This window comes from Arachis stenosperma, chromosome 3 (assembly GCF_014773155.1).
Source record: "Arachis stenosperma cultivar V10309 chromosome 3, arast.V10309.gnm1.PFL2, whole genome shotgun sequence".
Lineage (NCBI taxonomy): Eukaryota > Viridiplantae > Streptophyta > Magnoliopsida > Fabales > Fabaceae > Arachis > Arachis stenosperma.
In genome coordinates, this window is record NC_080379.1 from 2,847,267 (window position 1) to 2,874,276 (window position 27,010).

At 36.9% G+C, this 27,010-nt stretch overlaps 6 protein-coding genes and 1 long non-coding RNA gene across 11 annotated transcripts; 4 read left to right on the plus strand and 3 right to left on the minus strand.

Annotated features, from left to right (window-relative positions):
* Positions 1 to 7,159: 7,159 nt before the first annotated feature.
* Positions 7,160 to 8,521, plus strand: LOC130969187 (tropinone reductase homolog At5g06060-like). Its single transcript, XM_057894815.1, has 5 exons — positions 7,160 to 7,393; positions 7,480 to 7,687; positions 7,796 to 8,012; positions 8,090 to 8,196; positions 8,305 to 8,521. The coding sequence occupies exons 1-5, from the start codon at positions 7,191 to 7,193 to the stop codon at positions 8,491 to 8,493; spliced, it is 924 nt and encodes a 307-aa protein (XP_057750798.1). The 5' UTR covers positions 7,160 to 7,190; the 3' UTR covers positions 8,494 to 8,521.
* On the minus strand, positions 7,595 to 8,311 carry LOC130969189 (uncharacterized). Its single transcript, XR_009081812.1, has 3 exons — positions 8,109 to 8,311; positions 7,843 to 8,016; positions 7,595 to 7,743 (listed from the first exon to the last, which is right to left on the minus strand). It is a non-coding gene; the product is annotated as an uncharacterized LOC130969189 (long non-coding RNA).
* A 1,278-nt stretch (positions 8,522 to 9,799) lies between the features above and the next one.
* Positions 9,800 to 11,131, plus strand: LOC130969188 (tropinone reductase homolog At5g06060-like). Its single transcript, XM_057894816.1, has 3 exons — positions 9,800 to 10,041; positions 10,139 to 10,566; positions 10,661 to 11,131. The coding sequence occupies exons 1-3, from the start codon at positions 9,950 to 9,952 to the stop codon at positions 10,948 to 10,950; spliced, it is 810 nt and encodes a 269-aa protein (XP_057750799.1). The 5' UTR covers positions 9,800 to 9,949; the 3' UTR covers positions 10,951 to 11,131.
* LOC130969186 (elongation factor 2-like) lies at positions 11,074 to 14,910 on the minus strand. 3 transcript variants are annotated; one of them, XM_057894813.1, is made up of 6 exons: positions 14,857 to 14,910; positions 14,650 to 14,695; positions 14,242 to 14,292; positions 14,070 to 14,157; positions 13,594 to 13,987; positions 11,074 to 13,285 (listed from the first exon to the last, which is right to left on the minus strand). In XM_057894813.1, the coding sequence occupies exons 3-6, from the start codon at positions 14,242 to 14,244 to the stop codon at positions 11,239 to 11,241; spliced, it is 2,532 nt and encodes an 843-aa protein (XP_057750796.1). In that variant the 5' UTR covers positions 14,245 to 14,292; positions 14,650 to 14,695; positions 14,857 to 14,910; the 3' UTR covers positions 11,074 to 11,238. The 3 variants fall into 3 exon arrangements, with proteins under 3 accessions (XP_057750796.1, XP_057750797.1, XP_057750795.1); XM_057894814.1 differs by lacking the exon at positions 14,650 to 14,695 and having other exon boundaries at positions 14,857 to 14,892; XM_057894812.1 differs by having other exon boundaries at positions 14,650 to 14,886.
* A 1,239-nt stretch (positions 14,911 to 16,149) lies between these two features.
* LOC130968276 (metal tolerance protein B) lies at positions 16,150 to 18,183 on the plus strand. 2 transcript variants are annotated; one of them, XM_057893463.1, is made up of 2 exons: positions 16,150 to 16,414; positions 16,985 to 18,183. In XM_057893463.1, exon 2 carries the CDS (start codon positions 17,004 to 17,006, stop codon positions 18,162 to 18,164), a length of 1,161 nt encoding a protein of 386 aa, XP_057749446.1. In that variant the 5' UTR covers positions 16,150 to 16,414; positions 16,985 to 17,003; the 3' UTR covers positions 18,165 to 18,183. The 2 variants fall into 2 exon arrangements, with proteins under 2 accessions (XP_057749446.1, XP_057749447.1); XM_057893464.1 differs by having other exon boundaries at positions 16,991 to 18,183.
* Positions 18,184 to 18,592: 409 nt separating this feature from the next.
* LOC130968278 (ras-related protein Rab11C) lies at positions 18,593 to 20,929 on the minus strand. Its single transcript, XM_057893467.1, has 3 exons — positions 20,677 to 20,929; positions 20,280 to 20,478; positions 18,593 to 19,380 (listed from the first exon to the last, which is right to left on the minus strand). The coding sequence occupies exons 2-3, from the start codon at positions 20,442 to 20,444 to the stop codon at positions 18,898 to 18,900; spliced, it is 648 nt and encodes a 215-aa protein (XP_057749450.1). The 5' UTR covers positions 20,445 to 20,478; positions 20,677 to 20,929; the 3' UTR covers positions 18,593 to 18,897.
* A 2,959-nt stretch (positions 20,930 to 23,888) lies between these two features.
* LOC130968277 (protein THYLAKOID ASSEMBLY 8-like, chloroplastic) lies at positions 23,889 to 26,798 on the plus strand. Of its 2 annotated transcripts, none has more exons than XM_057893465.1 (4): positions 23,889 to 24,177; positions 25,048 to 25,533; positions 25,880 to 26,270; positions 26,485 to 26,798. In XM_057893465.1, the coding sequence occupies exons 2-3, from the start codon at positions 25,144 to 25,146 to the stop codon at positions 26,267 to 26,269; spliced, it is 780 nt and encodes a 259-aa protein (XP_057749448.1). In that variant the 5' UTR covers positions 23,889 to 24,177; positions 25,048 to 25,143; the 3' UTR covers position 26,270; positions 26,485 to 26,798. The 2 variants fall into 2 exon arrangements, with proteins under 2 accessions (XP_057749448.1, XP_057749449.1); XM_057893466.1 differs by having other exon boundaries at positions 26,494 to 26,798.
* The last annotated feature ends 212 nt before the right edge of the window (positions 26,799 to 27,010 follow it).

Consider the following 27,010-nt stretch of genomic DNA (forward strand, 5'->3'; position numbering starts at 1 on the left):
GCTATTCAGTATACGAAGTCGGAGAACAAGTTTCCAGCTCAATATTCAACAAGTTCATGGTTACTTACGATTCAGTTGCAGCCGAGGTAAAATGCCAATGCTTATTATTCGAGTCGAGAGGGATACTGTGCTATGACGCACTAAGCGTGTTAAGCTTCGAACAAGTAAGCCAAGTGTCACCTAGATATATACTAGAACGATGGAGTAAGAAGGTAAAGAGGCGACACACACACATCAAGAGCAGCCATGACGAGCCACTGATGGAGCCAAGAAGCAAGAGGTTCGACCAATTGATTTTTTGTTCGCAAAATATTTGCAAATTTGCATCCGAATTGGAGGAGCTGACTGCAATTATGCACCGTGCGTACGATAACGTCATGGCCGAGATGGAATCATTAAAAGCCAAAAGGAAGGAGACATCTTCTTTATCCCACGAAGACGCCAACTTGGAATCCGTTAACGAGCTTCAAAGCCCGCCAAGGATTCGAACAAGAGGACGTCCAAAAAATAGGCTAGGTTCAAAGTTGGACAAACAGATTGCAAATGCCACAAAGAAGAAGAAAACGAAAGTTTTAAGCGAGGTAAAAGTAATGTTCTTTAAATTTGTGGCGATTGAGTTTATTTTTCTCGTTAATAGTTTAGCTAATGTGTGAGTGTTATATTCAGATAAACCTGTTTGATGCTGCATCAGCGGTGCATTCAAATTCCACCAAATATCAAGGACACGTTATGAATAATCAGTTTAGGATACTAGCAGCAGGGGATAACTCTTTGGGTGTATAGTTTTATAGAATATGGGTGTAAAAGCACTGTTCTTTTGGGTGTATTTTTGTTAATTCACAATTTACATATAGATACATATATAGATACATATAGAACAAAAGCTGTAAAAATTCGCAGGTTATGGGTGTATATTTGATTTAATGTTTTTCTTCATATTTTAGTACTTGTAATTCATACATTTTGAATACAGCACAGACAGCTTGGGTGTATATTTTATGCAATCTTGGGTGTATTATTAGACTTGCGTTGGGTGTAACAGTTTATAATTTGCGTTTATATATGCCTTGATTTTTTCCTTCATATTTTACCACTTGTAATACAGCTTTTGAATACAGCCCAGACAGTTTAATAGCACAGATAATTTAACTATAAAAAAAATATACATGGAATAGAAGTTGTTGATAAATGGCAAATATTTACAGCATTTGTTCAATTTACAAACTACCCAACAGTTGGATTACGCAGTTTCTATATCAGCAGAATTTATCTGACAAAACGGACTCAATAATACAGAGGATGGCTTCGACAGCTTTATAGCATTACTCTCTCTAATTGCCTGATCTCTTTCTTTATTCATCTCACTCAATAGTATCCGTGAAGCATACTCCACTCTATAGTGGTCCACCTCCTCCTACAATTAAAAAGTATATTCTGTTTAAACAGCAATATTAATTCAGTAAAGTAGCACAGAGTTATATAGTTCTAAAGACAGTTACCTGTGGCCAATTATCCCATTCATACTTCCCCTTTTTAATGTTTTCCGGCTCAATTAACTCAAGCCACTTCATTACGTAGATAGCGCAGTCATAGTTGAAAACGAAGAAAATAAATTACAAATCTCATTTACGAAAGTTTAATGTTCAGAGTCACAAATTTATACCTTGTTTTTTGGCTTGATATTTTAACATATGATGCTTTAATTTCCTTCTCCTTCTCGCCTTTCTTCGGAGGTTCCCCGTCGGCATATGTTATCAATTTTGAAAATACATATCCCTTAAATACCAAAACAAATCAGTAATACACCCGAATGAATGCACAAGATACACCCAACTGAATGGACAATATACACCAAACACAACTAACGAAATAGACCTATCTATTAAAGTAATGAAGACAGAGGCAACTTACAGTGAATTTATTAAGCTGCTTTCTCTCTTCGCTTGGAGCTTTTTTATGTAGCGGGTCAAGCATATGACATCTCCGCTTCGTTGTATCTATTAGCCATAACCACCAATGGCCCGAGTAGCAAACAGGTGCAAAAATCTGAAGGATTGCCACATTTCAACAGTGTGTTATTTTATTTGGCATATAAGTAAAGAAGCGTACTAACAAATTTAGCAAATGAAAACTTACATATGGATGCGAAGTTAATTTTTTTGCATCTATGAAGGGAATAAAACTCGGGTAGTTTTCCACCCTGAATTCTTTATTTGTTTTCGGTGATATGAATTCCCCGTTTGGGTGATCTGAAAGGGCCATGTTCTGCAACAATTGCGAAACAAGAAATGAAATACTGAAAATACACCCAAGTGAATACTTTAAATACACCCAAATGACTACACAACTTACACCCAATCGAACGTAAAAAATACACCCAAGTCAATACAGAAAATACACCCAAAGTTCGTAGAAGTAACACTTACCACAATATCGGGGGGGAGACAGTATATTTATTCTTGAAACCTTTTTTCATTTTTCTGGTTGAGGATCAGGGAGATGACAGATACAATCTAGAAATATATGCCAAAATCAATTTTACATTAATAAATATTGCAGTTGACTTTGGTGTAAAAACATTAATGTTATTCTAATATTACCTCAGATTCTATATAACTTTCTGCCTGGAGGGATGCAAGGTGCATTCTAATCAAAATATATTTATGTTGGGCAATCAGAGTGCACATGTGCTCATACTCGTTAGTATTGCCACGTGCGTCTGTCTTCAGTCGCGTCCCCCAGATGTAGCACTTTTGTTTCATATCATCCGTAATCTGATTTATTCCCTCAGGAGTTTCAAACTTCCCAGAACTTTCTCCCCCAGTCTCCCTTTGAATTTGTGGACTTTCATTTTTTCCCTTCGCCGCACTGCTTGCTAATTTTTGGACCAAATTGTCTAATTGTTCTAGCAAATTTGCAATTTCTGGAGATTTTGCCCTTTCTGTCTCCTGCGTTGACGCTCCCTCCTGGCTTGAATCAGTCAACCCAAGGCTGAATGATGGCACTGGATCTGTTTTAGGAACATAGGATGCTGTCCGTGCCATCATCATAAGGGCAGCAACGTCTTCTGCGGCTGGATGACTGCGTCATCATGTATAACATATTATAAGAATAAGAATATACGGATGATAAGCAAAGATTGATTTTAGTCCGATGAACTTACATTTTAGTTGGAGCTGGGGGAAGCGTGGGTATGGTTTCTTGAAGTTGTTAGGGGGGGTTCAGGAGTGCTGTACAGTTACACAAAATTAATCACGGCGTAAAAAAAAATCAGGAACAATATACACCCAAACTGTTACCAACTATACACCCGAACTTTAACCCAATATACACCCAATACTATTTCTTACGTTTCTGTAGTTCCTTCTATCTGAGGCGGGGTTGGTTCAAAATCTGACTCAGGTGTTTCTTGAAGTTCTGGCACAGTGGTTGTTTGGGACGCCGGCACAAAAACTTGAATCGGGACTCTAAAGAAGAAGAAAAATGAAAGGTTAACAATGCCTTTGAAAATAATAAGGTTATAAGGTTGAAATATTCTTGAAAAACTCACATTGCAAGTGCATCCGACGGTGTTTGTTCCTTCACAACCATCATATTCGAATCAGCCGGACTCAACCTAAAATACACCCAAAGAAAGTCAAAAAATACACCCGAACAATTCAAAAAGAAGACAGGCTTTGTTTTTTGAGAACTTACATACTTGCAGTTTTTGCTTTTTTTTCTTGCCTTTTTTTTCTTGAATAAAATAATAAAGGGCTTTTTTTTCTAAAAAAAAATATATACAAAATTAGAAGTAGAAGGTAATAGAAGAACAAAAGTAACGGTTATTTGAAAGAGAAATTACATGCTCTCTAACGGCTGGTTTACACTACTCTGTTCTGTGCGTCCTTGAGAGGAAGGATCATCACTTCCCAAGTTCACAGTCGGTATTCTAAACAGATTTCATGTTATTCAGACAAAATAAGAGACAGGTATTAAATACACCCAAATGAATGAACAAGATACAACGAACTGAATGGACAATATACACCCAAGACAACAAACGAAATATCCCAACTTAATAAACAACATACACCCAACTTGATCAGCAAAATACACCCAAATGGTTCCACAAAATACACCCAAACCATGATAACAAGATTTTATTAAATAAAGCTTCTTACGTTTCAGAGGAGACATAGCGACCTTCTGTCGATCGCAGGTCAGCTTGGTTCTCCCTGTGAAACAAGAAAAAATTATTAGGAAAGAAAACACACCAAAATCTGAAATAGACAGCCCAGCAAGACATACCCCTCTACAGCAGATTTATCAACGTTTTCCCTTAGCAATTCATCTAGTTCTTCACTTGATATTTCATATCTCTCACTACATTCATAAAACAAGATTTTAACAAATATAATTACGATGATAGATGGTAATATAGCTTACGAGGTACTGTACCCATCAAAGTATTGATCTTCTTTAGGAAGTGAATCCTCCACAATAACTTTTTTTTTTTGGTTGTGTTCTGGGTGGAAAAAAAAGAGTACCAATTAGAAATAAAAAATTAATTTTATCACAGAATATTATCTAAAGAAGTGCTTACTTTTTTGGTGTTGTTTTTGTCTTTTTCTTTTTCTTTTTCTTCTCCACCGGTGATGATTCTTCGCTCCTATAAGTTAATAATAGACACTTCAGTTAATATACGAAATCTTTATAATGAAGCCAAAAGAAAGGAGTAATAATTTTAGGACATTACTCATCACTTGATTCAGATTCAGATTCTGAATCATAATCTGACTCCTCTTGACTCTTCTTTCTTTTTCTGGAGTCCATTCTGGAAGGCAAAAAAATCATTATTTAGAACATACTAAAAATACACCCAAATGAATGCACAAGATACACCCAACTGAATATACAATATACACCCAACGCAGCAAATGAAACACACCCAGCTTAATAAACTACATACACCCAACGTGATCAACAAAATACACCCAACTCGAAAAAGAAATTACACCCAAGTATGGTACTTACTTTTCCCCCTTTTTGCTGGGGTGTTTTCTTCCTGAATCCTCTGAGTCTTCTTGAGTCTCAGACTCAGAGGTAGTACTGTCACTGTCAGTAGTTGTTTCTGTCTCCGAAGACGATGTTGAACTCGCCTTCCTTTTTTTTGTTTTTTTGATTTCTTGTTTTTTTTTTCTTTTTTTCTTTTTTTTTTTCATTTTTTCTCTTGTCTCCGCCATCTTCACAATCCCCTGAAACATTAGATATTTTAGTTAGCAGCATTCAGGTAAATAAAATACATCCAACATATTATGTTTACTTACCAAAATTTCCTCTCTTTCTGCATTCATTCTTTCCACCAACTGCTCCTTACTCCAGTTGACAATCCATGGTTTTGGTGGTCTCTCATCCCTCTTCTTCCCTTTGTTTTTTGAAGATGAAAGTAAATTATCATCAGGGCAAAGAGGCAGCCATCAATTGCCTTATTCTTTTTCTCCTTGTAGTCTGTGATGCCTTTGACGATAAAGGTCAAAACATGCCCCCCCAGTTTCGCTCCGTGATGCTGTCCATCTGAAAAATTGGGGGCAGATGGACAGGCGAGATCTTGTTTATCGTCGTTGGCAAAAGGAACGCCATCTGTATATAGAGGATGAATATCCTCTTGAATATCAGGTGTTCCTCTCCGTTACCAATGCCGATTTCCATCATCTCATCGGTAAGACTTTTGAGGGTCTTACCCTGGAATCTTCTAAAAATTATTTTGTCATCCTCAGAAAGTTTCTTATATTCAACTTTCTCAGGAAATAGATCTCCTACAAAAAGGAAAACAACAAAGTATCAAAGTCAGTTCAAATACACCCAAGCATCAACTTAAATACACCCAAGCATCAACTTAATATACACCTATAATTTTGAGCTAGTTACCTGTTGCATTGATGCCAAGCGCATGACCTATCTTTCTTGGTGTTATTTTGAAAGAACCATATCCTGTTTCCAGTCTGTTCTTCCCAAGTTTAAAGTTGTTTGCCAGCTCCCTTAACAGTTGGTGATGCACCCTTAGTGGTGGGATGTGCATCAACCCACCGAATCCGAGATCCCTCACAATCGCCTTCTTCTCCTCACTCATGTTTCTGAATTTATCACTTAGGAGATGTGTGGCACACTTAAGGTCTTTTGTTTGGTTTCTTGCTGCCATTTTATCTGAAACGAAAAATACACCCAAAGATATCAGTAAGATACACCCATTAATAATAGTAAGATACACCCATATATATGAGTCAGATACACCCATTAATAACAGTAAGATACACCCATTGATAACAGTGAGATACACCCATAGATATGATTCAGATACATCCATATATATCAGTCAGATATCACTCAAACATGCTTCAATATCAAGCAACATTACAAGGTCAAGCAGTATACACCCCCCAATATACGGAATATACCCCCAATAATCAGTTACCAGAAGATCTAGAACAACAAGAATAACAGGAGAATTTAGAACAACAACGTAGAAGAACAGTGTAGCAAAGAAGCAAGAATAACAATAAACCCTAGAACAACGATGTAGAAGAAAAGTAAAACCTATTTCGTAATCTCGAAAATATACAGGAATCTTAATGAACTTAGCTTGAGTATTGTTGCTTTGTTTTCTCTTCAAATTTTTGACAGAGAGTTTGATGGTGTGTTGATGGAGGTTTCGAAGGTTAGTAATGACTTGTATATTTTGAACTTCGATTTTCGCTCGAAAATGGAAGGGTTGTTTTGTTTTCGAATCGCTTTGGGAAGTGGAAAAAGTGGAAGAGTCTGCCATTACTCGTAGAGTACGTAACCGTTTGAGTGGCGAGCGCGTGAAGTGACGCTCCATTCAATCTCTCTTCATGCGCGTGAGTTGTATTTGGGCTGGGCCAACTTGTAAACTTGTAAGCTTGTATGTGTAGCAGGCCCGTATAAAAAGGTGGGTCTCATCTTTCAACGCTCATATTTAGACAATTTAAGTAAAAAAAATATTGTAGGTATCCTACACTAAAAGCCTGAAAACTGAGTTTTTATTAAACATGTTAGTTCTTAATTTGAATGAATGTGTTGACTGAGTTTACAGTAATTCAATGCAAGGTTCCTTAAAATGGAGAAAGAAGACATAGTGGCACGTTTAGACAATAATCATTAGAAAGAGTCAAAGAGACAAGAGAAGAGTAATGATGCATCAACCTCAATGTGTAGTTGCTCTCCATACTCCATCACTCTCACTCTCACTCTCCAAACTCAGAACAACAACACCACATTCACATTCACATTCACATTCAAATTCGATCACCATGTTGCACGCGCCGCCGACACATCCCAAGTGGTCTCTCCAAGGAATGACAGCCCTTGTCACCGGTGGAACCCGCGGAATCGGGTACCTAATCAAAATCTCATCTTTCAAACTCCTCATTCATTCATTCATTCATCACAATGACCCCTTTACTTTCTCTGCAAAAAAAGGCACGCCATTGTGGAGGAACTGGTTGGGTTTGGAGCAAGAGTGCACACGTGTGCAAGGAACGAAGCTGAGCTCACCAAGTCTCTCATCCAATGGAATGATTCTGGTTTTGATGTTACTGGCTCTGTTTGCGATGTCTCCGTCCCTCATCAGAGGGAGAAGCTGATGGACTCTGTGTGTTCTCAATTCCAAGGGAAACTCAACATCCTTGTAAGCTCTCTTCTTTCTTTGCATATCATGTGTTTGATATTATTCCCCAACTAACACTGTTGTGTATGTTTTGAATTCACATTAACTGTTACTTTAATACCGGTATAGATAAACAATGTAGGGACAAACATTAGGAAACCAATGACAGAACTCACTACTGCAGAGATTTCCAGACTCATGGATACCAATTTAGGGTCCACCTTTCATATATGCCAACTTGCATATCCACTTCTGAAAGCATCTGGAATTGCAAGTGTTGTGTTTGTCTCGTCGGTTTCTGGTTTCGTCTCCCTGAAGTCCATGTCGGTTCAAGGAGCAACAAAAGGTAACTAATGCAGTAATGTCGATAAGTTAGTATAGAGTAATAAAATTTAAATGTCCGTCTCGTTTTCTGGTTTATAGGAGCAATTAATCAACTTACAAGGAATCTAGCTTGTGAGTGGGCAAAGGACAATATAAGGAGTAATGCAGTTGCACCCTGGTACATCAAAACCTCGATGGTTGAAAAAGTAATTGTCTTCCTCCTTATCCTGTAACCACAAATTAGGATGAGCTAAACTACCTATAACATTGATTTGAGCAAAAAGGGTTCACCGTGGCATGGTAACTTTTTTTAGGTGCTGAGCAACAAGGAGTATGTGGAAGAGGTGTACTCGAGAACCCCACTTGGGCGACTAGGAAATCCAGCAGAAGTGTCTTCTGTTGTTGCTTTTCTGTGCTTACCAGCATCATCATACATCACTGGCCAGATTATTTGTGTTGATGGAGGGATGACCGTAAATGGATTCTACCCAACTCATACATAGGAATGTGTCTTCTCTACCATTCATGGATTGCATTATTGTGCATAGACCCAAATGGCACATGTTCAAATTTTGTAATTATTAACAAATGGTTTTGGCCTGTCGTTTAGGTAAACGGGTCGAAATCTGTCGATTGACTCGGTTAACTTGCCATAAAAAAGGATTTGGATTAGAGTTTTGACTGTCATGTGCAAAAACCTTCTAATATGCGGGCTTATGTGGGACGGGCTTGCCCAGCAGATTTGTTTTTTTTTTTTAAGGTTTATGTAATGTTTGTTTGATTAAAAACTTAAATAATGTTTAATTAGATTTTTTGGACAATGTTATTTGGTTTTTTTGTTTTAAAAAATTTGATTAAAGATTATGTTTATTAAGAATTTAAATTATAAACCAAGTTGATTTGGTCTAGTGGTTAGCTCACTAGTCCGATTAACCAAGTGTCGGGGGTTCGAATCCCGCCTTGTGCATGCAGCAATCCATTGGCCAGCGGCGACGGATTAGTCCTTGACCTGTCGGGTTGGGAGATACCGTGGGAAACAAAAAAAAAAGTCTGTGAAGCATCAAGGATGAACTAGAGTCCCAAGTGTTGTTGGTGGCTAGGTCGCGTAAAGCCAGTAGGGGGTGATTTATCATCACAATATACGATATCATGATGAGTGTCCTTATGCGTTTTAGATATTTGTGTAGTGTAGCCACTTTGTTGTCTTATATGATTTAATTTGGATGGATGAAATTGATAATCACAATATACGATATCATGATGAGTGTCCTTATGCGTTTTAGATATTTGTGTAGTGTAGCCACTTTGTTGTCTTATATGATTTAATTTGGATGGATGAAATTGATAATCACAATATACGTTAGTAATTTTCCTAATAAGAAACAGTGTTAGTGTGTTATGATATGTAGTTTAGCTATGTATGAGCATTGGTTGTTAATACTTGACCCACCCAATGGTGAGCAGAAAAGCGTTTGAAACAAATAGTAATAGGCACTTTTGAAAGTTTTATCAAATGCCGTAGCGAAACCAAATTGAATTATCCAGTGTACTGAACCAAGTTACGCATGCAATTACGATATAGTATACGAATAGCATCTTTTTCTTCTCCACGTCTCAAAAGTAAAAGCAAAGTGCTGATTGAATTTAGTGTTAGTTAGAGTAAAACCGTTGGAGTAGCTTTGTTCTCTCCTCAAATTAAGTAATAATAATAATAATAACAATAATTAGGTGCTTGATGGAAAGTTTCCCAAGAAAAATATAAGTAAAAGCCGCTCCAAATATAACAAGTACATATAGGACAAGGTTATTTATTAGAATTTTCTTCACTGGCTAATCATAATTCATAAATTTAAGTGTCACATTCATGTAACTACTATATATACCCCATTCGGGAAGATGGAAGAAAAGGCTATTTTGTAATTAAAAAACAGAGAGAGAGAAATAATTAATTAAGGAGAGATGGCTGAAGCATCAAACATTGGTAGCAAAAGCAGTAGATGGTCCCTTCAAGGGTTGACAGCCCTCGTTACTGGTGGATCCAAAGGAATCGGGTTCCTCTCTAGTCCTCTCATCTTTCATTTTTTTCCCCTTCTTATTTATTGTTTAATAAGCTTATTAACATTGTGTGCAACAATGAACAAATATTAGGTATGCTATTGTGGAAGAGTTAGCAGGGCTAGGGGCCAGGGTACACACTTGTTCTAGGAACGAAGCTCAACTTAATGAGTCCTTACATGAATGGAGTGCAAAGGGATACCATGTCACAGGTTCTGTATGTGACATGGCGTCTCGTCCGCAGAGAGAAGACCTCATTGCTAAAGTCTCTGGTTTGTTTAACGGCAAACTTGACATCCTTGTGAACAATGTTGGAACCAACTTTCAAAAGGAGACCACTGAGATCACAGAGGAAGACTTCAGATTCCTTGTGAGCACGAATCTTGAATCTGCTTTCCACATAAGCCAGCTTGCATATCCACTCCTCAAATCATCAGAGGCTGCAAGCGTAGTCTTCATATCCTCCATTGCAGGCGTGGTCTCATTAGACATGAAAGGAACCATATACAGTGCAGCAAAAGGTAAATAACACACATATTTATACACAAATACTTAGTGACCGATTTGTTGTCTTTTGATTATGAAATTCTAAGAGGGATTAATAACTGGTTGCAGGAGCAATCAACCAACTGACAAGGAATTTGGCATGTGAATGGGCAAAACATAACATAAGGAGTAATTGCATTGCACCGGGGCCAATCAAAACCAGTCTGGCTGAAAGGGTATTAAACTTAGACGGAGAGGCGAAACTGGTGGATGCTTTTGTTTCGCGAACTCCTCTTGGACGGATGGGAGAGGCAGGGGAGGTGTCTTCCATTGTAGCATTTCTTTGCATGCCTTCGGCTTCTTACATAACTGGACAGACCATTTGTGTTGATGGCGGCTTAACTGTCAACGCTGTCTAAATAGCTTTGTATGATTTAATTGTTAGAAAATAAGGATCTATCATCATAGAACCATAGGCTGAATTTTGCATTAATAATATCATGTATGTGATGATTGTAGTGTTCAAATATATCCTTGTAATGTGTTAGAAAACATAATTTGATCATCCATGAATAATATGGGTTAAGTTTCATAATTTAATATAGGTACTTATTCAGTCCAAACCCTACAGGGATAACTGATTTATTCATATATAAATATAAATAGTTAAATACTAATACATGCAATATTAATATTGAGGAGTGAGTTCAGAGCTTGTCTTCATATTCAGAGAGAGGTGTGATCTGCTCCTTCAAGCCTTTTCTCTTACGAATATCAATAACAAGCTGAGAAGCTTGGGACCCAGGATCCAACGGATCGGAAGACATCATATCCCAATGATCAAACACGCACTGAGGGAATGCCTGACCGGAAGTGGCAGCTCTGAGAGTGCTCGAGAATCCAAAAGACTCAATCACCGGCAAATAAGCTTTGATATTATACAACGGTGTTCCGGGTCTCTGCATTTCCTCGAACACATGGCCTCTCTTCTGGTTCAGCACACTGTATATCCCACCCAGTGCATGTTCAGGTGCTTGGATTTCAACAAGGTAAACCGGTTCCAGAAGCCTCGGTTTCGCGGTTAACTGCGACGCGTAGAATACTCTCCTTGCGGTTGGAATGATCTGGCCACCACCTCTGTGGATTGCGTCGGCGTGGAGAACCACATCACAGACTTCAAAGCAGATTCCTCTCATGTTTTCTTCGGCGAGTGCTCCTTCCTTTGAAGCCCATTGGAATCCAGCCACAATGGAGTCTTTGATTTCGTTCAGGTACTGAACACCCTTACACATGTCAACCACAATGTTAGGCCCAATGGTTTCCGGTCCGAAGCACCAGATTTTCTTGGCCAGATCCTTGTCCCATCCGAATTCTTCTGAGAGGATCTTAGACCGGTTTTTGGGGTCGTCTTTTGGACCGATTCGGCCCTCGTCGATGGCCTCCGCGAGACCTTCCTCCATTGGCCTTGCTTCCATGTAGAGACGGTTATGTTTGTTGGGTGACTTGCTCATCACGGTACGGCAAGAACGTTCTAGAACAGTCTCGCGGAACGACACCACAGGGTCGGATTTTATTATCTCAGCTCCTCCCATGAAATCTTCCTGCAAGTCCTTCAGACAGATCTCAAGATGGAGCTCGCCGGCGCCGGCGATGATGTGCTCCCCTGACTCCTCTATGGTGCACATTACCATGGGATCCGATTTCGATAACCGTTTTAGGCCTTCAACAAGTTTGGGAAGGTCTGAAGCTACCTTGCACTGCACGGCAACTCGCACCACCGGCGAAACGGAGAACTTCATGGCGCGAATCGGGTGTGCGTCGGCCTCCTTCTCGTTTGTCAAGGTTGCATTCTTGGTAATGAATTGGTCCAACCCAACCATGGCTACTGTGTTACCACATGGAACATCCTCAACAGTTTCCTGCTTCTTCCCCATCCAAATCACAGTTCTCTGCACATTCTTCACATACAAGTCTTTCTTCTGTCCCGGAACATAATTCGGACCCATGATTCTTACTTTCAAACCGGTCGAGACCTTGCCGGAGAACACTCGGCCGAAGGCGAAAAACCTTCCCTTATCAGAAGCAGGAATCATTTTGGATACATATAGCATCAACGGTCCATCAGGATCGCAGTTTCTGATGGCGGTTGCGTAAGGATCATCGAGAGGACCCTCATAGAGATTCTCCACACGGTACCTTTGTGCCTTTGAAGGGGAAGGAAGATGGAACACCATCATTTCAAGAAGTGCACTACTTGCTGGAAGCCAATTCTGCATTACACGCTTCATCAATTGTTTCCCCATGAGTTCTTTCTCTTCCGATTTCATGGTGACACCAAGCTTCTGCAGCATAGGCCAGAGCTTGTCCTTCTCATCATTCATACAAGTTGCGATCATCTGTTTGATTGGCTCATAACAAAACTGAACAAAACCTCGCTTACAAGTTGGAGAGCCTGTGTTCTTGGTTGTCCATTTCTTAGTTGCTGGATCAAAGAAATTCTCACCCCACAGCCTCTCCATCATCTTGGACTCATCAACTCCAAACTTAGAAGCATACATTTTAGCAAAGTTGGTCAGAGTGAACGCCCAGCCGTGTAAACCGGCGGAGAACGCCACGGTCCCTTTCTCCGGGTAGACCTGAACATCACCAAGAAGGGGATCTTCATATGTAGCCATGATAACATTAGCATTCTCAATAACCTTTTGGAATGTCTGGTATGCTTCTTCTCCCTCCACTTGAAGCTCAAGGAAGCATCTGTCATCAACTATTCAATTAATCTAACTGAATTCTAACCAATTCACAAACTGAAAGCTAATAATAAGAATCCTGCTAGGTATAATGTGTCCAACGAGCTATTTATTTAACTCGATATAAGTTAAAAAATAAATATTCAGAGTAAAATATTATTAATTTCTCAAATACGATACACTCATATTATCCAGAATAACCATTCAGGTATTAGGATAATAAACATCTGATATCCTACTGAATCGAACATTCCTAAATTCCCGTTGTACGTACAGATACTCCATTGGCTCCCTATACTTTCTCATAATTGATACCTGTCCATCTTGTTAATGGTGAGAACAGGTCTGATCCTTTCGCCGAGGGCTTGCCGGAGAACAGTTTCGGTTTGGACACAGACACCTTCAATACAATCCACCACCACGAGTGCGCCGTCGGTGATGCGCAATGCGGCTGTAACCTCAGATGAGAAATCCACATGGCCAGGGGAATCAATGAGGTTGATGAGATACTCATTACCCTGCCTCTCTCCCTTGAAGTTCTTGAGAGCTTCATCAGTCATCTCATAATAGAGGGATATTCCGGTAGACTTGATTGTGATGCCGCGCTCTGCTTCGTCCTGCCGTGTGTCCGTCATCCGGACGTCCCCGGCGGCTTCCTTTGCAATGATACCAGCAGCAGCCACCAGAGAATCAGTGAGAGTGGATTTTCCTGCAACAGGGAACTATTAAACATCAACACAAGAATGTTATAGATTCACATTTGCAATTTGTTCTGCCACATCGATGCATACCGTGATCAACGTGTGCAATAACAGACATATTGCGAATGTTGTGCTTCAAGTTCATAATACGCCGAAGCTCTTCTGCTGTAAACTTCACCTGCAAAAATTAACAGAAATTCATAATTGTTGATAAAGATTCATCCAATAAAAATTCATAAATAACCTTAATTCATTAACTTACCATCTTGACTGAGTGTTATTTTCCACCGAAAGGACTTGAAATGATGTAAGACTGCCAGAGAAAAAATTGAGAAAGATTACAAGATCAATATAATCTTCTTGAATACAAGATACACCCTCATAAATAAGCAACAGAAAATAACTAGCTGCTAAATACAAACAAGGGGAAACATCTAAGCTTCTATATTGGCAGTGGTAGTAGTGCATGGATCTAGCAGCTTATGAAACTGGAATTAAAAAAAAAAACGAGCTTATTATGCAGAGTAAAGAACAAAGAAGAAAGGAAAAATATGATCAGATTCTGGCACTATAAGCAACCATCGATTCATACATGAAACAGCAAGAGGAAACAACATATATATGAAGAAAAAGCAATAGATCATCAAAAAGCTGTGAAGACACTACAAACCTGGTTGCACGAAGATGATGGAAGACATGCTGGATAATATTTTTTTCTTAACAAACAAAAAAACAAGAAACAACAAAAACGGTCATCAAATGTGTCAATAAGCAAGAAACTAGCATGTAATTAACATCTGACAACATGATTCATTGAAACATGAATTAGATGAAATTAAGAGTAACACAGAACAACTGTTGTGAAGTAAAAACGGACCTGGAAAGAGAGAAAGAGCGAGAAGTTACGTGCAGCCTCTTTACTTTTAATGTATGGTTGACTACTTGACTTATATAATGTGTTCGTTGATTAGTTCACTTAGTTGGATAGTGACTCAATTCTGATGAGTCATTAGCGCCAGAAGTTTCTGGTCTTGTTCAGTTATAACTTATAATAATAATGAGATTGGGCTTCACACTTTTCAAACCCTCTTTTACGACCAAAAAATAAGGTTGGCCCAAGAAAGATATTGTATCCATGCATTTGACATTGATATCGACATATTGATTTATTAAGCAGAAAGAGAAATTATGTTTTATTTGAAAATAGAAAAAGTCTAAGAGCCAGCAATTTTATCAAATTCTAGCCAGCATGTAACCATAAAAAAAGAATGAGCTATTGGATGAAATCTCACACCATTAAAAACTTTATTAATGACTATTTGATAACTATAAATCCCAAATATTGCTGTTCCTAACATTCCTCTTGAAAATATTAGGCTTGTGTGTTTAGTTTCAATTAATTTGCATTTCATTTGGTATGAAATATTATGATGAGCTTCAAATTGATTCATTTTTAAGTGGTTGAAAAGCCACATTTAGATCGACCAATCATTGGGAAATACCTCATGATTATTATTCAAGCGGTAATATTTTAGATAAATGGCTATTGATCTTGTTTCAACAGTACAGTAGAGTTAAGTAAATTAAACAACTAACTATACTACTTTTACATACAACTATTAGCCGCCGAATCATTTACTATTATAAAATATAAAAAAATTATTTACACATTAAAATTAATAATTAAAATTAATTATTATATATATTTTAATTTATTTTTAATATATATTTTATATTTTATTTTAAAAATTAATTTTAATATATATCTAATATAATTATATAAAATATATTTAAAATAAATAAAAAAATAAATTAAAAAAATATAAATACATAATAACTAATTTTTTATATAAAATGATATACATAATATATACTTATTAATAATTTAATATTAGTATATTTTATCATTCGCAATGAATTGAATTGAACGTTAAAAATATTTTAATATAATATATAATTATATTAAATATATATTAAAATTAATTACTAAAATTAATTATTAACATAAAATATATATTAAAAATAAATTAAATTATATATATTTTGGTGATTAATTTTAATAATTTATTTAATGTACAAATAGTATTTTTTGTATAATATATAGTATATGGAATGAAATCAGACCAATTATTATTTTTTTTTTTTTAAAGCTCTGTTTTTCCGCTCTATACATTCCTTGCAGTTTTTACTGTCAATCCCTCTTTCTCTCGCTGGGAGCTAAACGCTCGTTGGGGCTTCCGTCGGAACACTTCCAAACGACGTTTAGCCCCTTTCAATCCAAACACACGCCTTTAACTCTCCGCCGATGACGCTCACACACTTTTTGAGTTGATCTGATCGCTTCATACCTCTTCCTTCTCATATTTCCCCGGACACAATTCCCATTTTCCAATTCAGGCTTTCCACTTCTCCACAGATTCTAACATCATACTCTGGTAATGTTTTAAATTTTTCTTGTTTTCTCTATGCAAATTTGTTCTTATAACAACATCTTTTACTTTCTATGATTACATTTGTTTGTTCTGATTGATCACTCAAAAGACGTGTTTACATTTTTTAATGTGTGGAATTGGGGCTCTTAGCTTTGTCTCTTTCTCTGATTTTCTCAAATTCTCAACGACTCTCGAATTATAAACTTCTTTCTTCAATTTGAAGTTGTCAAATTAGTCATTAATCCTCATTAATAAGTATTACTACTCATATGTCATTTTTTTCTTCTTATTTTATGGCAATGACCTCTTCTTTCTTCCGTTTGAAGTTGTCAAATTGTTATTGATCCTCCACTAGTGCTAATAACTAGCATGTTTTTATTGTTCTTATTTTATGTTAATTACTGACCCTTAAAGTTGGAAATTGTCAAACTTTCTATGAACCCAACAAACACGGCCTTTACCCAATCTAAAGCTTTGTTTTTGACGGATGTTGATTTTAGCAATCATACAATATAAATGTGGTAAGTCCTGGGAGATGACTTTTGGTGACTGATTCATTTGTTTTGTTGGTAGAACCAGTTTGTTGAAGCGAATGGAGCTAGAAGAAGCTCCAGTCTTGGAAGAAGAGTCCAAGCTGGAAATTGAGATACACAGTGTCTCTAAGGAATCCGATGTTCCTCCAATAATTGTCAAGTCAGTATGCGATTCTGTTTGCCCTTTTTCCAGGGACGAGAACAGTTTGGTGGCGTCCAAGGAGTCATCGAAATCAGCAAAGAAACTCTGTGGACTCATAGCTTTTTATGCCATTGTTATGCTTGTGGAAGCATTTGGTGGAATAAAGGCCAACAGCCTAGCTGTTATCAGCGATGCGGCACACGTGCTTTCTGATATCGGAGGATTCTGCATCTCTCTCTTTGCAGTATGGGCTTCTGGCTGGGATGCAACACCGCATCAGTCTTTTGGATACAATAGACTTGAGGTTTTGGCTGCACTTTTATCTGTGCAGATAATTTGGGGGATATCTGGTTTTTTAGTATACGAAGCAATAGGTCGACTTGTGCATCGCAGCGCCAGGGTGAATGGAACGCTCATGTTTGCAATTGCAGCATTTGGTTTTGTGTTTAACTTTATCATGGTTGTGTGGCTTGGTCATGATCATAGTCATAGTCATGACCATCATCATGGTCACAATCATAGTCATCATCATCATCATCATGATTGTGGACACTCGGATCATGATCATGGGAAGGAGGAACTAGCTAAAGTAACTGATGAAGAGGACCTTAACCTGCTTTCAAGTAGTCAGAGAAATCTTAATGCCTTGAACATAAATCTGCAGGGTGCCTATTTGCATGTGATTACAGATATGATTCAATCTATCGGAGTGATGATTGCTGGAGCCATAATATGGGCTAAACCAGAATGGTTGGTGGTTGATCTTATATGTACACTCATATTCTCTGTTATATCTTTGGGAACTACCATGCCTATGCTTAGGAGTATTTGTGGCATTCTTATGGAAAGGACACCAAGTGAGATCAATGTCATGAAACTAGAAAATGACCTCAGAAGTTTGAGGGGGGTGCAAGGTATTCATGACCTGCACGTTTGGGCCATAACAGTTGGAAAAACTGTTCTTTCTTGTCATGTAGTAGCTGAGTCTGGCATAAATTCCATTGATTTACTTGGCAGGATTAGATATCATTGTGAGAAAACGTATAAAATACAACATGTAACCGTACAAATTGAGTGAGATTACATACTTTTTCCTCTGATTGTTTCTCCTTTAACGTATTTACATATGCATAGTTGTCAAGCTTCACAAGATGTGTCTTGTTCGTTTTACTTGCAGCCTTTTAAGTACACTAAAAAACAGAGACATCCTTTCCCTTTGATAAACAAGTGTAAGTGTATATAACCTCTGATAAATAATGCCGCGTTATTTGCTTCCTTAATATAAACATCAAAATGATTAGTGTATGTGCACAGAAGCTAGCCGATTCTAACTAATATACAAGGTTAGTTGGTTGGTTGCTATACTTTAGGCAAGTGAGTTGATCTATGGGGGGAAAAGGAGATTGAGAAAGACGGGATCATATATTCTATCAAGCAGGCTGGTCCAAAAGTAGCCTTCATAAAAACAACGAACTAACAAAAACCAAAGAAAGAACCAGCTAAGTATAATCTTACATGGCTTCTGAGATGTCACATTCTGATTGACCACGCTATATCATCAATATCTGTCAGTTCCAAATATTACATCGATTCATGAGAAACTATCAAATAACAGAGGAGATAATCCAAAGACACTATCGTTTATAGAATTTCACAAGCTTCCTCGTTGCAACTCAATGAAGTAAAATGTACTCTACATGTTTCTCTCTCACCCATAAAAGAAAGGGGAAAAAAAGGGGGCGCAAAAAACAGAATTGGAAGAGGGGGAAAAAATAATATCTGCCAGCAACGTTTCATCCTCAAATGTCACATTAGGTAGAACAGCAGCCTCTCTTTGTGTTCCCAGATGTATCAGCAACATTGATTGTGGTTCCTTGACCGGGAACTGTACTACCAGCAGCTTCCTGGGCTGCCAGTGCCTTTTTGCTTACAATATGATAAATCTCGGTCAAAATAGTTTGGAATGCCTTCTCAATGTTGGTAGCTTCCAGTGCGGATGTCTCGAGAAATGATAGACCTTCCTTCTCTGCCAACGATTGACCATCATCCCCTGAAACTGCCCTAAGATGGTTTAAATCAGATTTATTCCCAGCCATCATGATAACTATGTTAGAATCTGCATGGTCCCTCAATTCACGGAGCCACCTTTGCACATTGTCAAAGGTTTGCCTCTTAGTTATGTCATACACAAGGAGAGCACCAACGGCTCCTCTATAATAAGCACTGGTGATGGCTCGGTACCGCTCCTGACCTGCCGTGTCCCAGATTTGTGCCTTAACAGTCTTTCCCTCTACCTGTGGTGGTCGGACAAAAAATTGATCATTATCGGTAAATTCATAAATCATCTCCAGATAACATCATATTGAAAACAACTGTTTAGAATAAGAAAACAGTTTACTCTCAAGTCTCAACAATCAGCATGTAGTAACAAACATAAACGCTCCAGGACCAATACATTCATTGTCATTTAGTTACCGACTGAGTTCTTGTCCATGAACAGGACCAGACATAAACCTGGAGAATTTTTTCATAAAACCTGAAGCACCCAAGTTAGAAGCATAAGACCAATCACTGGTTTACAAAATCTTAATGGCCAATTAACAATTGGGAAAATGCATATAACTTGTATAAGAATTTTCTCGTACTATCATGAAAATATATAGTACGAGTGAAAAATATCCAATGTTTATGCTTGTTGAAGTATGGCACATCACATTATGATTTATATTGATCTACCAATACCACTTTATTTTATATTGAATCCCAGCTAATGAGACAAGGCTTAGTTGTATCTAACTTGAGCGCACCAATTCTATGCAAGAAATTTTCTTATAAATCATAGTTCTCTACTCCTCTCCACTTCATTCGGAGCACATAAAGCTAAAACCATTCCACCAAAACTATCTCAGAAGAGGATCTGCTTTAGAAATTCTTGAATCCTTAAGCAATCAGTGCTTTGGAGCAAAAACATTAAAATAAATTATCATACTCCAATGCTACAAATGCAAAATACCACGTAGAAATCCAATCAGAAGCAAAAATGGCAATATTAAATAAAAAATAAGCCATAAACATAAGAAAACAACAAAGGATCAAGAAAAAACAAACAACGGCATGCGAACGCATTTAGAATTTCACATAACACAAACAGATAGAAGCAGCAAAGAACTGCAGAAAAGAGAAAGTTAAGTACCTGAAGAGTTCTGGTGGCGAATTCAACGCCGATGGTGGATTTGGACTCCAAGCAAAACTCGTTGCGCGTGAACCTCGAGAGAATGTTGGATTTGCCAACGCCAGAGTCACCGATCAACACGATCTTGAAGAGGTAATCGTACTCGTGGTCCACCCTGTGAGCCATGAGATCCTTCTTCTCCTTCTCCGATCTCTCGAACCTAAAACCAGAAGATCAGATCCAGCGACGAAAAACAAAAAACAAAAAAACACGAAACCGAACGTTCATTCAGATCCAAAGTCGCACCACGGCGGCGCGTAGCTACACACTCAGAAAAACCGAAACAAAACAAAAAGCGAAGCCACGGATGAACAGATCTATGTATGAAATGAATTTGGAATAGAGAGAGAGAACTAACCGTCAGCGCAAAGCCGATTGATGGATGAGGGAAAAATGAGAATGAAATGCGTTTTGAAGTTTGAAGTGGTTAGTTGTTGAGCTCAGATAAGGAAGTTGAGAGTCGGAGACAGTGAGTAGGGTAAGGTAGAGTTCGGGTAATGGCACGAAGCGGAGGGAAATTGAGTGGAGAAGATGATGAAGGAGGTGCTTGTGGCCGAACTGGCCAATGGGGAACAAAACGGAATTATCGATGAGTGAGAAACCAATTCGAAACCCAAAATAAATAAATATAAATATAAGTTCCGTATTTCTCCTTTTTTTAAAATGATAATCGTTATTCGTTAATAATAATAATTGAGTAATGTTAGGGGCAGCAATTTTTGTGATTATTAATCATTAACTAGTCATCAATGATGATTTGATGGTGTGAGATTGGTGTGAGATTTCATCCAATGGCTCACCTTTCTCTGCTGATTACATGCTGGCCAAAATTCAATAGGATTATTGGCCCCTTAGACTTTCCCATAATAATTAGTGGTATTGTTGTTGATTATTTTTTATAGTGGACTCTAGAAATAGAAGAAGAAAATATTTATGATATATGATACTAATCTCCTTTATGAATATAATTGAGGGTACATAACATCCCATAAACTAAAAAATCTAATATATTAAATTTAATTTTAATGTAGTGATATTATAAAATATTTTATATAATTATACGGTTGAATTTGTTTTTTTATGATTATTTAATAGTTGTCTAAACTCTAAACTCTAACAACTAACAACTCAAACTGAATATAATTTATTGAGAATTGGGATATAAAAATTATTTTTTGTTACCCTTAATTTAAATTGTTGGAAGTATCATATATGTAAATCTTAGTATAAGGTAGAATGGGACAAAGTCCGTGTGCACGTAGGGCAGTGAGGTGGAAGTATAGGCTGTGGCAGGCTGGCTTCAGGGTGGACGACGTTGGCAGTTGCCACCACTGTTTTTCAATCTTTTTCTTTCTTGCATTGTTTTCTTCCTCTTTTTGGTTATATTGTATATAATGGATTTGATCTCATTACTGTAAACTATGATTAATCATTTTTAGCTGTGTGACTATGAATCCTCTAAATAGTTTAAAAGTAATTAATTCTTTGTTTTTTGTTTTACAAATTTATTTACTTCAGAAAATGTTAGTCACCTTATATCAATATCATTTTATTATTTGTGTGTGTGTCAGCTGCATATTATACATAGAGCGAGTAAAACAAAAATATAAGTTTCAATTCATAGTTGAATGTAAAATAACTCAGACCAGGTCAAAAAAAACCTCGAAGTCATGTTTTAATTTGGTCCATTAGAGACTTGGAGCAATTTATGTAAAATTTTTAAATAATTATTGAGCAAGAAGCAGCCAAACTTCAAGAGATTAACTATTGTATTGTAAACACAACAAAAACACCAACACTTTTTTCTCACCTTCGGGACAACCACTTCCAGCTAAAACAAATTATGTCGCTGGACTTGTGTTTTAATTTAGGAAAATAAATTATGCTGCGGAATCAAACTCGGGACATTATGCTATTTTTCTTTTTATATTAACAAGCCAAACATTCACCAGTTGTATCATCTGTCCTCACATGAACATATTATAATTTCACGGTTATATAATTATTAGTTAGTTAATTACACAATAACTCATCAACCTAGACTAAGTCTCAATTAAATATAGCAATTGTCTAAGTCTCAATTACGAACGATTCCTTTAATTTCTTTTGCATTGTCTGAATCATGCCAAGCAATTGGACTTTTATTTGGTTCTGGTGGGCAACATTATATTCAAGAATGACTGTGACTAGCCATAATTAATTTTCTTTATTTTTTTTTTGTTCAAATTTATGAAAAAAGACAAATGATGATAACATGCACAAACTTGGAGAAATAAAATTATGAAACTTAATCAAGACCCAGAGAAAATGGAAAAGAAATAACACTCTTAGAAAGATAGTTACCTAAAGAGAGAGACAAATGTTTTGGATGATTTTCTTCCCAAGTATGATTTGGATGCGAACCCGATCATATCTTTCTAATAATAATGTCAATAAAGCATGGACCAGAGTGGCGTTACCTCTAGATCTTAATTTGCAAGCCAAGTCACAATCTTAATAATTAACTTATACAAAATGATATGATGTTAATTAGTTTCATTCCTTAATTAATTATTTCAAAGCCTACTAGCTAATCTACATTGCTTTTTTTTTTTCATGACAGACTCGTGCATTGAAAATGGACACTCGTTGAAAATTAAAGGATGTTACGCAATTATACAAGCAAATTGCTGTGCAGTCACAACCACCATATCAAAGCCTTCCTCTACCCTTCACAGCTAAGGTTCGTAATTTTAAGTTATTCTTGTTCCAATTATTTTATTTTAAGTTATTCTATGCTAATAGGCTATCCAGTTTTGATTTGGTACAGAGAGATGGTATATATGTTATATAGTAGGTCTTTGTAGTTTATAGACCCTTCAATAATTGAAATCAAAGTTGTTTATTATTAGGTTTCTTTCATATCATGTATCCTTATGGACCTTATCTTATCTTAATTGCTTCTTTTTACACATTCTTTTTAGTTTGTTGCATGATTGTTATGCGCGCATTCAAAAAGGATGCATTGGTGTTTGTATTCACGGAGAGGATATTTTCTTAATTTATTTTTTTATTTAAACGTAAATCACAGTAAACTTCTCTTAAGAGTTGCCAATATAGTACATGTAGATTTTCTTAGATTTTCAACCCAGAGACAACAATTAAATCACTCCATGCAAAACCAAATCAGAAAAATTCAACGTTATTATTTCTTAATCGCTTTCCAACCATTGAAGAAATAATGAAGGGAACTTACCTTTCAATATATTGAATTGTAATGTTTCAAATTTTACTAATAAATGCATATACAAAAGCGAGGTATTTAAGTATTTGAGAGAATCTTTTTTTTTTTTTTTGGACGTGAAGTATTTGAGAGAATCTGACTCTCCTAATTGCTAAATTTGTAATGGGCTTGTAAATAACTAAATATGTAGCAGTGAGAATTTTTTTTTTCGGTCAAGGTGGGATGGTTATTTCTGGGTTTGGTCTTGCCTGTTATGGGCCTTGGCCCAAATGGCCAGGACAAGAAAAAGTAGACCCACCCCGCAGGCACTCACTCTCAATTTCTCCCGCTTTCGCGTGTGTCGCCTTCATTTTCTTTCATCTGTCAGAACGTCTCTGTCTCGCCTTCATTTTTTGAGTCTCTCTCAATCTCACTCCAGTCTCATCTCAGTCACACTCGCCGGCGTCTCGTGGTTCGTCTCGCCGACGTCTCGTCGTCACGCGGCCTTCCTCGTCATCTCACTCGAGTCTCGTCCCTGGGCTCCTCGTCGCCAGCGGCAGAGGCAACTCGTGGGGTCGTGGCTTGCTTCGTCGCTTTCCGTGGGGTCGTCGTCTTCTGGTTTCTTTTCGTCGTCTTCGCGTGGACCGTGGATCATTGGTGAGTCCCCTGTTTTCTCTTTTCCGGACTTTCCTTCTCCCTGTATGTTGAGATGTTGCTGAATTGCTAAAATCAATTCATTTGTCTTGTCGTTGATCTAAATGTTGCTGTAAATTATGACTGAACTAGGAATTATTGAATTTTCTGTGATAAGTTGAATTTGTTACTGAATTTGTTGTTGTTGGTTGAATTTGTTGCTGAAAATATCACTGGGCTAATTTTTTGGTTGATGAATATTATCTCTAAGTTGAATTTGTTGCTGATAATCACTGAATCTTGAATTTGTTATAGTCTTGCTGAAATAATCACTTGGCTAAATTTTTTGCTGCTGTAAATTATCTTTGGAGTTAAATTTTTTGTTGCTAGAAATTATCATAATTGAATTTTTTGCTGAAAATTATCAATGAGCTGATTTTTTTTGCTGGAAGAATAGATTTTATTCTTAGTATTGATTGAGTTGATTCTTAGTATTACATAGTTAGTGTTTAGTATAATTAGTTGAATTTAGTTTTTAATTAATTTATAATAATGTTATAAAAGATATAGATGCAAATCAAAATAAAGGTAATATTAGTCCAATTTTAAATTTGTTCAATAAAAATATAAATATTAATTTTAAAATTTTTTTTGGACTTAATTTACTTATTTTATTATATTTTGTTCTTTTTATCTAAATTAAAAAAATATTTTATATTAATAATTAATATATTTTTTATTTATACTTTTAAATTTTAAGATATTAATTATGTTTAAGAATTGATATTGGATTATTATTAATATGTTTGTGAATTCATATTTTTAAATTTTAAATTATATTTTTTATAATTTTATATTTTATTATGACCGGATTAATTACAATAATTTACGCAGTTGGACGAGTGATCCAGTTATGTATCTGGGTCGATTACGGGTTCAAATAAGTAATAACTATAATTCATGACGATGAAGTGAAGCGTGATACTGATCATGGCGTCTCGTCGTTGCTTCACAATGTTGAGACGGGCTCGTTTGGCTTCGGTATTCCTTCGACACTTCACCACAACTCCCAACACCATTACCCACCACTCTTCTTCTTCATTGTTGTTGCCACCATTACTGAGAGTCTTTGACTCTGCCAAAATGGCGTCGTGTTTCCGGCACTACCACGACGGAAGGCCCAGAGGCCCACTTTGGAGAGGAAAGAAGCTCATTGGCAAAGAGGCGCTCTTTGTCATTCAAGGTTTGAAGCGCTTCAAGGATGACCACGACAAACTTCACAAGTTCATCAAAAACCATGTCTTGAGGCTCTTGAAGCTCGACTTGATCGCTGTTCTCACTGAGCTTGAGCGCCAGGAAGAAGTTTCTCTCGCCCTCACGGTTTCTTTCTCATTCTCTATCTTCTCTTCTATTCACTCTTTCATTGTTTTGTTGGTTGCCCGTAACCTGTTTGTTAGAATGTCTGTTAAGTGATATTGCTACTAAGTACTAACATGCTTTGTTCTAAGGTTTGGTTGAAGGATACTATTTAGTTTAATCAACTCTCACTAATAGTGCCTCTAATGACATTTTAAGCTGAATAGTAAATCAAAGTTAATATCAAGAGAGTATTGATACAGTTATTGGATTTGGGGGCATGCCCTTTTTGCTGAAATTTATTTCTATATTGATACTTGTAAGTGGTGTTTGCTCTGTTGGTCTTACAAGTATGTTAGCGAATTTTCAGGTTTTTAAGGTGATGCAAAAGCAAGATTGGTACATTCCGGATAAATACTTGTATAAGGACTTGATTATTGCACTGGCAAGGGCTAAAAAGATGGACGAAGTAATGGAAATGTGGGAAAGCATGAAAAAGGAGAATCTCTACCCTGATTCTCAGACCTATACTGAGGTTATAAGAGGCTTCTTGAAGTATGGGTCTCCTGCAGATGCGATGAATGTGTATGAGGACATGAAGAATTCTCCAGATCCACCAGAGGAGCTACCATTCAGGATTCTGTTGAAAGGGCTCTTGCCTCATCCACTTCTGAGAAACAAAGTGAAACAAGATTTTGAGGAGATTTTTCCTGATTCAAGTATATATGATCCACCACAAGAGATATTTGGTGTACGCTGAGGTAGTTGCTTCCTTCTCACTCTGTTGTCTTATGTTCATAAGCTTGCATTCACATAAACTTTTTTCCTCTTGGTACCCGTGAACACATTTATGTTCAAAGTCTATCGTTAATGAACTTGATTTAGAGGTTTCTCAATAGCTATTGGGGATTGGTTTTGTATGCCAAATGCCTTTGGTAATTTTAGTATCCTATTAACGCCTTCCCTTTTTGATAGGAGCTCCAGGCCTTATGAAGCATTCTGGAAGGAGCTGAGTTGTGGAACAACCAGGGTAGGAGTTGAGGGCCAAGGCTGTTATGGATGGTGCTTCTTGTTTGAGCTTCATTTTGTAGGTTGAGGGTTTACATTTACTGATTAGTCTTTGTATATAGTGTTGAGGTGGATTGAACTTAGATCGGTTTGAAAGATGTTGATGCTCTTTTTCAATTTCATCGTCCATAACTCCGTATCAGCAATGTGCAATTTGTTATCAAAGAAAAATAAATTTTTAGTATTTGCTGAACAGCATGATGGATATTAAACTTTTAAGCAATGGGTAATTTTTCCTGTTTCAATATGTCCAACAATCCATCTCCCTCTTCTTTTATTTCTTTTATTTTATTTTTTTTTCACTACCTTTATACTATCAATTGATAATTTAGAGAACATCTTGAAGGCAGGAATAATGGAGTTTGATGAAAAATCTTGTTGAGTGGCACTACCATGTCTCCAATCTATATTCCAAACTGGTCTCAACTTAAAA